This window comes from Macrosteles quadrilineatus, unplaced genomic scaffold (genome assembly GCF_028750875.1).
Source record: "Macrosteles quadrilineatus isolate MER2022 unplaced genomic scaffold, UCM_ALF_1.0 Scaffold_15__1_contigs__length_3749704, whole genome shotgun sequence".
Classification (NCBI taxonomy): domain Eukaryota; kingdom Metazoa; phylum Arthropoda; class Insecta; order Hemiptera; family Cicadellidae; genus Macrosteles; species Macrosteles quadrilineatus.
In genome coordinates, this window is record NW_026542608.1 from 583,829 (window position 1) to 598,860 (window position 15,032).

Consider the following 15,032-nt stretch of genomic DNA (forward strand, 5'->3'; position numbering starts at 1 on the left):
CTATTCCTCGCTGAGACTTTACCTCTTGTCGCAATACAATGCGCCTTATAAATGTCAGTGTGCGGTCCAGTATGACACCAAGATATTTGGGTGTAGGACAATGCTGAAGACGGTCTTCCCGCCACCTCACGTTCAACTATGCGTTCAACTCACGGCCTGCTTCTCTATTGTTTAGGTGAAATGCACAAACTTAGGTCTTAGCAGGGTTCGGCTTGAGGTGATTTGCGTTACAGTAATTTCTTCTTTGACTGCTCCAATTTTAAGATCATTATGAAGTGTTCTGATGGTAAACAAACCAAGGTGCGTTGACAATTTTACGTAGGTATAGTAATTTTGATTGGCAACGTTGAATAATTTCAATGTTTGATGTACTTGCTGATCCCCAAAGCTGGATCCCAAATTGGAAGTCCAAATTGGCTTTAGAATTGTTTTGTTCAGTAACAATTTATTTTAAGTAAGAAGCCAATTAAGTTTAGAAGTTTAGTTGTTTTTAAATTTAGATGTTGTCTTTTAGTCCAGATATGTGCCTTCCAATTAAGCTTTGCATCTAAGTGTATGCCCAAGTATTTTATTTCTGTTACTTTTTAGGAAGGCGAATATTGTTTATGGATACTGGAGGACATGTAGCCTGATTTAGGGTAAAAGTAATGTGTACCGTACTGATTTGTTTTCATTAATTTTGAACCTTAATGATTTAAACCATAATGTGAAATTTCATCCAAGTTTAGCTGTAAATTTGCTGTTGCTTGAGCCGGATTGTCGTGGACAGATAAAATCACCGTGTCATCCGCAAATGTGGCAACCATATAGTGTTAACACTTTCTGGTAGGTCCGATGTAAAGAGAATATACAAGTATGGTCCAAGTACGCTTCCTTGAGGGATTCCTAATTCCATCGGGTAAAGGTCAGTAAGTAGTTTTGATGTTTAATTTAGAAAGTTCTGTTGGTATGATATGATTTTAAAATAGGAAAATCGAGTTTGATGTAGTAACTTCTTAATGTTGAATAGTAAGCCAGAGTGCCATACTTTGTCAAATGCCTGACTGACATCAAGGAAAGCAGCCGAACAAAATTGTTTGTTTTCCAAACAGTTTTGAATTGTATGAACAAACCCTATGAACCTGTTTATGGTGCCATGTCTAGCCGTCTAAATCCGAATTGGTGTCCTGGAATGATGTCGTCTTCTTCACCTGTATGTAAATTTAAGTTTTGATTTATAAAATTTTGAAATTGATTCCAGTCTGTGTTTTTACTGAAAATACGTTCCCTGGTTCTTTTTGACATATTTCAGTACTTAAATTTAACATAACTGGTGAATGGTATGAAGATAAGTCAAGGCAAGATTTTACTTCAGTGTAATTTTGGTTAATACCTTTTGAAATAAAAAAATCCAACAGATCAGGAATTTTTCGCATATCAGTGGGCCAGTGCCAGAAGTAAGTTCACCAGTTGAAAAATTGTCATTTATTAATCTTAAAGGAAGGGATAACATTTGCGCAAACTGCGCGGAATGGTAGTGAAGTTGACCACTCCAGTCATCATCATGTTAGTGAACAAACCACAGAATCTCACAATCTGTCTGACATTATAAAAAATTGTTTCTCACGTCTTGAGAGCACATTATCTAAACAAACAGAACACATTAATACTTTCCTTAATCTTCTTACCACCGTTATTGCCCGCCTAAAATGAATATTCTCCTTAAAGTGGCATTATGGAATGCCAATGGCTTGGCTCAGCATAGCCAAGAGGTTCAATTATTCATTACTCAACACAAATTGCTTATTTCGGAACTTATTTTACAGATAGGCCCAAAACCCTTGGGGATGCACAATGTTTAATTCAGTTGTGGTTCTTCACAGAAATGAGAACATTCTTTTGGCTGTCATTGCGTGACGTCACTCTCTTCTCTTGAGGGTTGAGTTGAGACGTAATCACTTTTTGATGCTTGTTGACCTACAGTTTATAGTGGAATCCGAACCACATTTTTGCCTTGATATTAACGAATTAATATAATTATCAGGATAGCACTGCAGATAGTCGTAGTACTCACTAGTGCGGACGTTAATCCACACCAGGGAGTATCCCATCCACAGTGCATGCCTTTAAATATCCACAATTCGTGAACTCCTGACAAGGCTACTGATAGTTTGGCTAATGGTAAGAGCTAATACTAAAATAACGTTTTAGAATAGAAAATGTTCAATGTTTTTTTCAGGTTGAGGGTCTTACTAGGCAGGTATTTTGGAAGGCAGAGGAAAACGCGCACGTCTGTTCCAAATTACATTGCATTACGTTCCTTCATAATCCAGTTACTTTTATAACTGTTTGGGAACAGGTTGCACAAAAAAACCTATTATTAGGATTAGGATAGAACGGTAGTACCTACGATAGTACCTATTAGCCGAAATGGAAGGAATTAACCTCATGTTATCTGCCCACAACTATTATATTGATTAAGAAATAAAAACTGGTATAAATTAACCTAATCTAACAAAACTTCCTGTGACATTCCAGATAAATTCGAAACTCCTTTTGGTAGCAGAAATGGCTTTCGCGCTCCATCGACTGTTTTAGAACGTTCAATCCATAGCAGTATTAGCATGAGAATTGACCAATAACTCGTAAAATGTAATTAAGTTCATAATTTAAGCATCTTGAACCAGTTCTTTCAACCAGTTTTTATTGATTTATGTATTTTTACTGTGTATTTTTACTGTGTAAGCATACACTAATGGGAGGTTAATTTATCTAATGGTAAAATATACTGCTCTTTAATGGAATAGAAAGTTTGGTAATTTAGTTGAATGGAAACTGCCTTGTTTTGAGGCGCAAATATGAGGAAAAAGTCAATTTTCACTATTTTGACTTTAAACAGATTTTACTAAATACCCCCGCCGCACCAAACCTGCAGACTACGCGAATTTCCATTTGCCTGATTGGATTTACACTAAAATGTCTCCTTAAAAATAGCACATTTATTCCCTATTTAAATAACATTAGTTTAATAAGTACTTAGGTTTGCTGCAACAGGGAGGGTGAAAAGGTGTGTGTTACATATGTTTTATTTACATTTGATTTCTAACATGTGTTCAAATCATTATTTTGTTTACTTGTTGAATTGCTTATGTTTACTTACAAATTGTGATTTAATAAAAACTTACCTTCTATTTTCTTATATAAAATGTAAACTTTTATTAGTAAAATTAGTGGAATCAACAGGGTGTTTTTGTTTTTGCAACTTGTTAATAGTTTAGTATGAAATGAATGCATTTTCCAAATTTGATCAAAATATGTTCATAAACACGCAAACTACAGCAGTTTACTTATTCTCCATAAAAATAACATAGAAATTTTAAATTTACAGTTTTTTTGGATTTTCTCCGTAACTATTAGGTGCATAACCACGCTTCAATATACCAAATTATTTGTTTTTTAAGCTCTACAAAATAGTTTGGAAAGGAAATGCTAAATTTTAAGTTTTTAGGGTCTAAAATGGGAAAAACCAATTTTTACCCCATAAAACCCCCCATAAACCCTGTTCCCATAGTCCGATCATGCTGGTTCGCGAACTCGTTCGAATAAACATAGGTTTACACGTTTGTAACAAATTTCATCAAAATCGGATGATTTTTGCTCGAGTTATCGCGCTAACGGACACACACACACACACACACACACACACATATATATATATATATATATATATGTATGAATTTGAACGGATGTTGTTTTTGGCCTCTAGGGACCTCAAAACGAAAAAGTAAATCGGTCCCGGGTCCAGGTCTTACTATGAGTACTACGGTAGCCTAATAGCTTATTCCCTATAGGGATATTCGCTAAAACCGTGTTTGAGGTAGAAAAGAGCTTAAAATAAAAAAGTTGTAGACAGGCTAATTTAATTCCGTATCAACTATTTTCCATCAAATATCCAAGAACTGGTTTAGGTTATACAGACCAAAATAAAGACTTGTTGAATTTCACCGGATATAACTTCCTCTCCCTATATACGCCCCTCTTAAATTTCGAATTTTGTTAAACCCCGTCTTATCGCATATCTATACCATACTGTGCCAAATTTGATAGTTCTAGATCGTATATTTTGTGAGATATAATGCTCATCTGTCAGCATATGCAATATGTCAGTGGTACTCTTTTATAAGTAATATACAGAGAAGACATGGAGAATATATGACTACCGTAATAGCAATACAGTAGATGCAATTGGTCTTAAGAGTGCAACTTGTTATTCAATCCTATAATATAGATGTTTTTGAAAAAAATTATGTTATAGTTAAAATTAGTTATATAATTTGTAATATCTTATAATTATAGCCCATAACTTATAAAACAAATTTATTGTGTTATATAAATATACAGGGTGTTCAAAAAAGGTGTCAAAATAAAGAGAAAATCAAGTACAAATTTTTTTCCCAAATCGCTTTGTTAACTAGATATCTGCCATTTTGTATTTTTACACACACATTTATCATAAAATCAGCCGTTTTTGATTAATTTAAGTTTAAAAAAAATTTAAGTAAGTTAAGTTAGTAAAAAGTTTAAGTAAAAAAAATGGCCGCCATTTTGAAAGTTTAAGTTGAATAAAGATGATTCTTTTTTTTAACATGGGTCTCTTCTACCTTAACATACATACCAAGTTGTATAAAGATTGGTTGAAAAAGTCCAAAGATAAAAATGTTTATGTAAAATACACTATGGCGGATATCTGGCTAACGAAGCGATTTTGGAAAAAAATGTATACGTGATTTTCTCTTTATTTTCACCCAAGAAATCACTAGGTAAAATATGTCCCTACCTTTTTTGAACACCCTAACTCAAATTTCCCAATGAGTGTCATACGAGATACGGGGATTAAACAGTCATGCTTATTTCAAAGCATGAGCTAAATTTAAGAGTGAGTATCAATGTGTGATTCATTTAAATTTCCTTGTGATAGTGACAGTGGTCACACTAAAAGTTCTGCATATGTTGAATTGAAGGTGCGCTCTTATTTCATATCATTGAAAGGTGCCAATGATGCAGGACTCTTTTCCAACACTCATACTTCGGTCTTGTGAATATGTGTTGGTGCACCTGCGAGTGTACAGCTTCAACGCCGCAAAACCCATATTTGTTTCTTCAATTTCAACTCCCGTAGGTTTCGCAGAACAAAATCTGATCCCATTCATCCCATCAACGCCCGTCTATCCCCAAAGAAATCCTGTACCTACCTCGCCCGTTCCTTTGGTCCTTATCTCCGGGAATCCAAGAAACGAGCCACCATACTGCCTCCGTGCACTCCGAGTCGAGTTCTGAACAACCGTCATTCGTCCCGTCCTCACTTACGCCCTTTCCTCCTCTTAACAGCAACAGCCCCTGAACGCCTTATCTCCAGTCTGGAAGCAACCGAGACGTGCCTTGAGGATAGTTTCCCACCTCCCTCCGTGGACCAGAAAGCAGGATGCCTACACCACCCAATCCATCCCACCCCTCGGGGATTTCCTCAAACACCCCAACCTGAAGTATCTCAACCGTGCTCGCACTTCCGAGATGCTTCAACAGTTTTCCAGCATTACTTCACCAATCACCCAAGTCTCACCATTACCCATCTCACCAATCTCCCTGATCAATAACCTCCTGACACACAACCACTCTGACCTAACATCACCGTAAACCACGACTGGTATTGCTTGTCGTGGCTCATTGCCCCAATCCATCCATATTGTGTAATAGTGTTTCAGTTTAATAGATTGTATGTTTCTGTGTGAAATAGATTGTGCTACCTGTTGATTTAAGAATTGTGTTACTCTGTTTATAATTCTAGTATATGGTATTGTACAAATTCAGCAAACCCAACTCATGATTAATAAATTAACTCGCAACACCCATCCCAACCATTACACCCTACCCGCAAACCATGAACCAATCCTATAACCAACCTTAATAAAAAACAAAACCACTCAACCCAACCCCAACCAGCGGCTGTGGCAGAATTGAGCTTCGTTATTACACTCTTTCGTTATTTACATGTCCCTGCTACAGCTGCAATCCTTTCCCTGGCTGAAGAGGACAAAGTCCTAAAACAGCCTCAGTCCAGTAGGGTTTTAACTGCAGCTCACTGGACTGGAACATCACAACGAGAACCAACGAGTGTACAGCATTTGGTTTTCTTCACTTTATCCACTCTCTTTAAAAACATGGCTCTCCTTGAATGTAACTTCTACTGTACGTTCTAAAATACTGTATAATAAATCTTATTATGAATCAAGTCAAGTATTTTATTTATTAATAAAGACCTCTCCCACAAACTAGAACAGTAGGTATATATTGTATTCACTTATATAAAATTCTTTGGAAATAAAAATCTCATATATTGTATTTTATAAAAGCTTTCTCAGTAAACTATCAACACACACGTACAAAGTGTTGGGATTGGAGTTCCTCGTGATTGCAGAGGAAGACTCACAGGTTGTGTAAGATGTTATCATTCCTGTCAAGATAACAGTCTCAAGGGAGTCGACAGAGTTTCATATCTACAATTCGCAATATCAGTCGCGTTGAGTTGGTTCCGTGAATTGTTTATGTGTTAAAAGTTAGTGATGGTGTTAATATTTATTGTTGAGTGTATAAGTTAAGAGGGAAAGTTTATTGTTGCATGAAACTTTTCGTATGGTAGATAAATAACACATAGTTTGTGAAATATATTGTGTATTGGAAAATAATTACTATATTTGGTTTAGAAAAGTATAACCTCTATTGTCGTTCATTGAAGAGAGATTGGCTGTAAATGTTTTATGGAGCGTTTTGTCCTGTTAATTAGGGATACAAACCCATAATGTTTCAAAACGATGCGATAAAAGCACGTGGGTTTTCGTAGTTGTTCAAATTCCAAGAATCGGATTTGGTATTCTGTGAGATATTACCGAAGTTAAAAAGAATATAAATCTTCGCAGGAATCTTATAACCCCGTTGTGCAACAAAGTACAGTTTAAATCAATTCTTCATGATTTAGAACAGTAATCTCTTGGATAATCTACCAAAGCAACGTTTTAAGCGATATCCCTCTCTAAGATCAGCAGCGACAGCTATTGATGATGCATCAGACAATGTTCCGAGGTATGAAGAGAGTGTTCCACTACCCAGGGGAGTTCTTCTCTCATCACTACCTCAACATCAGACTGGTCAGGGAACCGCACAGGTAAGGAACACTTGTTGGCAGAACAAGAGTGTCTTGGATGATCTGGATATATATTTAATAAATTTCCCCTTGTGATTAAATAATGACACAACCTAGTACTGCAGTGTTTCACACGAACCACTGTTTACTGGTTTGTTTCCACAATATAGCATTTTTTGTAAGAGATGATTAAATCTGGTGTTTTCAACAAGTCTTCTTTGATAGATAGATGAGTTACTACGACTATCCACAGTACTATCCTAATAATTAGACCAATTCGTTAATTACAAGGCAAACATATGGTTCGGATTCAACCATAAACTGTAGGTCCCTTAGTTGCCATTATAGCCATATTAGTTAGTGGGCTATTAATTAACAGCTGTGTCTAAGAAATATATCGGCCTTAGTCACTAAAAGACTACAAGATCGCGCCACTCATCCTACACTCATCTCCATTCATACTTGGCTTAAAATACCTACCTTAAGTATGGTCGCCATTTCAAAGTAAAGTATTAAAGTATACGTTTAGGTATTTTATGGCTTCATGGAACGATTTATGAGTGTAATATCTATTACTAGGTGGCAGGTGGTATTTTCGACCGCCTTTAACTGTAGTAGACTACTATTGACTATGTAGTACTGTATTTTATTTATGGTTCCAGTAATCCAGCTGCAAGTACAGAATACCCTTCTTTTTGTTGTAAGTTTTAATTCACTAAAAGGTGTCATGCAGGGCATGACGAATTCTACGATTTCAACACCATAAAGCCGATGTAAATATATAGTTCACTTATGGTTTTTGGCTGCTGATTTTCATAGTCTCGGCAAACTTACTCTTTTTGGCATTGTAATGTATACCATTGCTTGGTAAAGATGTAGTAAATGAATTACTGATTTGGCTTACATTCGCCAAATTTACATGTTAGCATTGTTTCGTTAGCGATTCTGTGCATACAATAGCGGTTTGTCAACTTCATTTGGTAGGTATGAGGTTATATACATCGATGGGTATGAGTTAGCAAAACGACATTTTCATTACACTAATGACCCTTAGACTTGAACTATACTAAAGTCAAGGCACCCCAAGTTTCGAGGATCTTTGTCAGGTTTAAAGACCTATAAGTTTGATTCTGAAGGCAAGTGTTTTAACACATACAACAGACGAGAGACGATGTGTAAGCATGTCGTTACGTCGTTACCGAGGTTGAAGACAAGCACATTGAGATTAGACATTCAACACAAAATACTATCTTTTGAACAATTGGCAAGCAAGTTTTTAACCGAGGGACAGATCGTGAGATTTATGATATCAACAGCTAAAAAATATATTTTTAAGATTTACATAATCACAAATATCTACATTTAGATAAATCATGCAACATATTACCATTTTGTTCAAATTTGTAAATTGAAGAAGATGCCTACCTAAAACACTGTTTTTTGATAACTCATCAATCCAGTAAATACAGTTAATTTGTTTGAAAATAATAGAGAATGGCTAAAAAAAGCACCCTGTCCATATTTACTCACTTTAGGCATTAGTTATTTACTTTCTTTGTTTTGGTTGCTCGTCCTCGAGTAGTTCCGAGACCTACTGCTTCATTGCCGTTTGATAATCACAGTTTCGCGAACAATGCCCTTAGGTGAGACCGTAGTTCCGGTGTTGCCGGAAGTGACGCACCGAGGGGGGATTTAAACCATTTAAAACACTGCTCCGTACCGTCACTGTGCTGGTGGGACCCTAATAACAACATCAACAACAACAACGCACCTGCTCGTTGCGTGACGCGCTGACTCACCACTCACCAGGCACGCGTATCATGGTTACCTCGGGTTATAGTTTTAGAGGGAATTCAACGTTGCCATCAGACCTACCCTGCCATTGTCATGAGGTGAAGAATAGTTATTTTTGTAACTAGTGGGCCGAAGTGGCACTTCACACGAGAGAAATATTACGCACGAGCCGTAGGCGAGTTTCTTGAGTGCAGCAAAGGCAGTTTGCACTCGTGTTACACATTATATTTTTCCTACAGTTACTATAAAGCACATAAATAATTAGTCTTTCAAACACTGTACAACACATTTTTAGTTTACGTTAAATTCAAACATTGAACGAAATGGGAAACGCTGCACCAGCTGATCGTAGTCGTGTTGCCAACTTATTTTCAAGCGTACGTGGATGACGTGCATAATAAGAGCACGATGTTCTGTGTCGTTTGGTTGGAATATTGGTGTGCGCCAAAGTAAAAACTGTGCGCCAAAGTTTAGGCTTTCTGTACTATAATCTGTGCAGGAAGCAGATTTTGTCGGGGACTGTAAGAAAAAGTATTTTTCTATGCGTACAAAAAATAATCATTTACGCCACGAATCCCATGTACTGGGCACATGGGGATTAAATCATCCATATCGTCGAACGAAATCAATAAACAAACATTGACGATTTTGAGATTTTAGTTTGAGAACGAATCACGAAATTAGTTCAGTATTTCTACTGTCTTCTTCCAGTAGTAACAATTAATTAAGGAATAGAGAATATTTTGACTTATTTTCCTGGTCTGTTATCTTAGTTAATTCGATAGGCCTAAAGAAATTATTTTTTTTCAGAAAGTCAAATAAATATCAGTGCACTGTTGTTTTATATATTGCAGCCTACTTTATATTCAACATTGGAGAACTAAATCCTAATCGGGTGTAGAGTTGACACATCTGATACAATTAGACCACCTATCAGTCACCCCTTAATACATCTGTGTGGTACACCCCCTGCATATTACTCCCTACTAATTACTCTTTTATCTAGTTCGAGTAATATTTTATGACATAGACCATAGACCCCAAAAACAGCGAAAAGGGAGCAAAGAACAACCACATTTCCACATCTGGCTAATGCTAATGCTTGCTAAGTTGCTGCCGTTACAGACGGCCTTGAACCATTAAAATCCCATCAAACACTCGCATAAATTAGTTGTTGTAATCTCCATTTCCGCAGATCCTCTTATTAGTAACTAATTCCCGGAAGTTCCATCTACCCGTCAAAATGAGTTCGTTATACCACAGACTAGGGAAGTAATTTTAAAAAAGCCTCTAATTCGCAACATAAAAATAACAACACTGTATCCATTTTAAGAGATACAATGCACATTTACGTACAGCAATAACGCCTACAGAATACATTTTTGCAGTTACTAAAGTTTAAATTTCCGTTTATAAAGGCAACACTGGGGTGGCTCATGGTTACCGGCGTTGTACAGGTCTCGTCTGCAATGTTGTTATCACAACAAAGCAAGTGAATCTGTGCGAGATAAAGGTAGTTGACCGGTTCGGCCACTGGGAGCACTGTGTTTGTGGTGGCGGTGGTGGACCAGTGAGTGATAGCGAGAGTGTCAGTCTCAGTGTAGTGTCAGTTGTGGGCTGTGGCGGTGGTGGGTGATGGTTGTGTTGCGGTAAAGTGCGTGTAGTGCGTGTGGATACGGGTGTGATCGCCGCAGACATGTTGTGATGTAGTGTTGAAAGGTGAATGTCGTGGTTAAATTTTAAAATTAATTAGAGGTTAAAGTATCAACAAAAATCTTTTTAGATCAGAAATATCAATATTTTAAATTAAATATATAGTTATTAACTTTGTTTGAAGGAAATAATAACCTATAGTAAACATACGTTATTTCTGTTTCGAGCTGTCCACGTAAATAGAGTTTAAGACATGTGGCCTTAACCAACATAACTATAAGGCATACAATTTAAACTTACCACCTTCGGCTTAGAAATGATTTAACTTTATCTTTAGAATATTTCCTACGTTTTGTCAATTCTCTGTCTTTATTAAATATCAATAGCTCGCTTAAGAGTCTTCCTTAGTGGAAGCCATGTTGGATTTCTTCCCCATAAGAACAATGTTAAACATTACATCATTTGTGGACACGTAACGGCGTTATTTGTTAAGATATAGCTTTGAAATTTATAATTTGTATTTTTAACATAATAGACTCGTGACTGAGGTTTTTGAATTTCGAAAATCCATTTTTATTTCCTTTCAATAATTAGCTTAATTTTAAGCTAATTAATAATCAATTATTCATTATAAAAATTAAAAATTGTGAAATAAAAAACGTCAATCTCTAGAGGACCGCAATTCCTTAAATTTAACTCCTTATCCATAATTATATGACAATTTGCTGATGAGATATCTGGACCCAAAGTTAACATTGTTCTTATGGGGAAGAGATCCAACATGGCTTCCACTAAGGAAGACTCTTAACACCCTTTTCAACAACCCGCTATCGTTTATGTTGAGTTCTGTTGACGCAGACTGTGTTATGTTTCTCGAGACGATTAAAAGTTTATTAAAGAGATATAACCAAATCGTAATTGAAACATTTGTTTGTGTAGTATATCTTAGGTCCAAAGTTCACCTTTTGACGTTACATCATGACAGTCTTGTAGGTAACGGATGTTGCTAGCCTCTTCTCGTCCTGTTCCTGTAGCACATCTGTGTAGTGTTTTTCACATGCCTACCCTTGTGTGAGTGACTTTACACCATGTACTCTTGTCTGCACACCCCGGTGATGCTGATCTCGGTCCAGCGTCGTCATCTGTCAGGACTGCACGACGAGGACCCCACGGGCAAGGAGACGGAGGACGACGCCCCCCTGGGTGCCTGCATGGACGCCACAGTGATGCGCCTCAAGCGTCGATGGTGTCGGGGACGACGCGCTGTCGTCAGGACCGTGGTCAATCCCTGGGTACGGTGGAGAGGTCGCCGGGTTCATCCCATCTACTGCCCGGAGGGGCTCAACAAGTAAGTACAGTAGTGTCGCTCAATGGTTGGGTTGTGACATCTGACTTTCACACCTATGATCATTTTGAAAATAGCTTCTTATGCGCAAAAGAGTGACTCCTAGATCAGAAAGTTAGTCTAGTTTACTGCGGCAAATCCTTTAAAAGACACGAACATTAGGTAACGGATTTTATACCGACTACGAAGTGTATGGATCTTTGTCGCTAAAAACCGTCTATTCGAGCCGTAAGGTTTTTCAACGGTCTTTATTTTTCATCTTATAATTTTGATTCAATTTTGTACGGACGATAGAGCGTTTTAAGCTTTTCTGAACACATATACATTTTCTTGCTTGTTAAATTTCGTCCCAGTTTCGATAGCCTGTTGCCACTTAAAATTGCTTATTACATATATGGGCTTATGGGCAATTCACCAAAAGGAGAAAGAAACAGAATTGCGGATGATCAAGCGGGGTTAAACTACTCAACCAGATTGGAAACTGTTGGTAAATAAAACAATACCAATGTTCGATAAACTTGAGCCTTAATTGCTATGGTTGAATCAGGGGGTTGCATCAGAGGTTCATAGAATCCGCAATCGATTGTCAATTGGCCCGGTCTCATCTCAGTACCTCAATTTATTTTGCTCCATTCTAAGAATTCCGATTCCTACAATTCAGTTTGATAATATTTGGCCTTAATCTAGAACGGCAAGATTCGTCCGACACACTTCTACTTAAAAAAACTGACGAAATTGCATATTATTGTCACTATGCAACCCATAATTTTATTGCGGATATGTTAAGCACCTAAACCACATTTCCATGGATAATAATATGTATTTATATTTGCCATTATCAATGTTTACGCTTTCGCTTTAACAATAAGCCATCAAATTATATTATTTCCGAAAAGCTATTCTCATTATTACTTAGTATTTTCCTTCCTTACAGGTATCTGTCCTGGGAAAAAATATAAGCCTGCTTGATACAAATACAGTATTTCATAATATTATAATTCCCTCAAGGCGTCGGCTATGTAAATCAATTTGACAAATAAATATTAAGTTTTGAAACAAGTAAAATACTGGTGATGTCGTTTTACTCAGATATTAACAACATTATGCGTTGGACGTTTGCATTAAACCGAATTGAATTTGACCTTTACCTTATAATATTGAACATATATTATGTGAATATGTATACAGTATAATAGGGATTTTTTAATAAGTATCTTTGTCAATTAAACTTATGTTACGAAATAAACCAAATTTAATACAATAATTAACCTTTAAAGTCGATCACAACACAAGAAATGGTACAGACTACCTGATGACATGGATAAAATAATTTAAGGAAGGAAGTTATAATTCAAGTTTCAAATACTTTTCATCATTCATTATGTTATGGTATTCCATGTAGGGATCAGTGCCACCGGCCCTGGTTAGTACTGCCATTACGTATTGTGTTTAAAAATGATTTTTTAAATATTAAATATTTATGATAAATACTTTACCTCTTCTTGCAAATTTTGCCAATCTTACCAACTTTTCTTGCAAACCTAAAATTTGCAATCTTTACAAACAACCAACCAAACAACTGTCAATCCGATGTATCAGTCCAAGGAACGACTGAATAGGTCAAGCAAAAAATCCTTTTGACCCTGAAAGAAGATTTGTTTTAACAGGTGATTTGTCCCATCAAGGTCACTCACTCCTCCCTGATTACGCAGTCGGTATAACGAGATCGAAATGAAAGCCTGTGATGGAAATTAAGCCCGTCCGGGAACTCGAGTTAGAATTTCCTGCAGCAACCCTCTTGATTAGAACCGATTGTAGGAAAACGCTATTGGAGATTGTTTATACAGTGATCAGGTGTGTTATCTATCCATAATAATACGAACTTGGAGAAACCCACAAGTCGCTCACCTATCAACCGCGTAATTTAATTAAAGATCTTAATGTGAAATACTTTCAATTCTCTCTAAACCTTTTTCTAGGGTTAAATTTTTTAAGTATACTGAAACGGAAACGTTCATGTAAGCCTGATAGTTATGGAGAAAAATCCATAATACTGTCAATTGAAAATTGCTATGTTATTCTTATGGAGAATAAGTAAACAGTTGTAGTTTGCTTGTTTATTCTGATCAAATATGGCATATTTACTTACTTCATCCTAAACTATTACGATGTGTTTGGAGAAAAGATGAAATAATTCAAAGGATACTGTGAATTCTATATCTTCCGAAGTTGATTTATGTGCCGTCTCCATAGTATGTCATCAACAGCAACGGAGAACATCATTCTTCCAATTCTTTTCTTTATTTCACCTTTTCTCCAACACTAAAAACACCTCATAACGTTCCCTGTAGCATAAAACCTGCAGTACTCCTTACCCTTAATGTTATTTAAATAGGGGGTGAATCTGACATATTTAAGGAATATATTTAAGTAATCAGGCAAATTGAAATTCGCTTAGTATGCAGATTTGCTGCATAGGGGATATTATATAAAAATATATATATATATATAAAATATGTGTTATGTGTTCCACATACAGTAAACAATATACACAAATGTTCCACAAATGTTTTTATAGTTAATTATTTGAAACAAGAAATATATTTAGTTGGCAAATAGCCTTATGCCCCAATAGGGAAAAAAATAACTCATCTGCAGAATATTTTACCACAGACAATAGCAACCCTTATGACAAGGGTTTTTATTGATATTGTTATTTGATATTGATTATTGATATTTAAAAATACCAAGAAAAAACGAAACGTAGCAACACTTCTAAAAGATTAAAATGGACTAACTAATATCTGAGGTGAGGATGATAAGTTAAATTTTGTGAGTTAATAATAAAGTTTGCCCTTTCCTTATGACATGGATATTGTTACCTAAAATAGGTTTATTCCATAGAACAAGCGTCTAATCATCCAGCAGTTCGCATTCATTGGACGACGTAGTGAAGAAGCACAATATCTTCTCTACGTTCTCTCCCTGTGAAGCACAAAAGGCAATATAGTCCAGGAGCTGAGGAGGTTGAGCATGCATGAAAGTAGTACGCAATGTTATTGC

The 15,032-nt window shown here is 36.2% G+C and overlaps 1 protein-coding gene across 2 annotated transcripts in view; it reads left to right on the plus strand.

Annotated features, from left to right (window-relative positions):
• Positions 1-10,576: 10,576 nt before the first annotated feature.
• The window catches only part of LOC129005064 (protein unc-13 homolog 4B-like), a 96,393-nt gene continuing 91,937 nt past the window's right edge, over positions 10,577-15,032 (plus strand). Inside the window, exons 1-2 of one of the 2 annotated variants that reach the window (XM_054433849.1) lie at positions 10,577-10,690; positions 11,610-11,972. In XM_054433849.1, coding sequence (XP_054289824.1) covers positions 11,713-11,972 — 260 coding nt within the window. In that variant the 5' untranslated portion in view covers positions 10,577-10,690; positions 11,610-11,712. The remainder of the gene's footprint in view (positions 10,691-11,609; positions 11,973-15,032) is intronic. The other variant, XM_054433850.1, reaches the window with a different exon arrangement.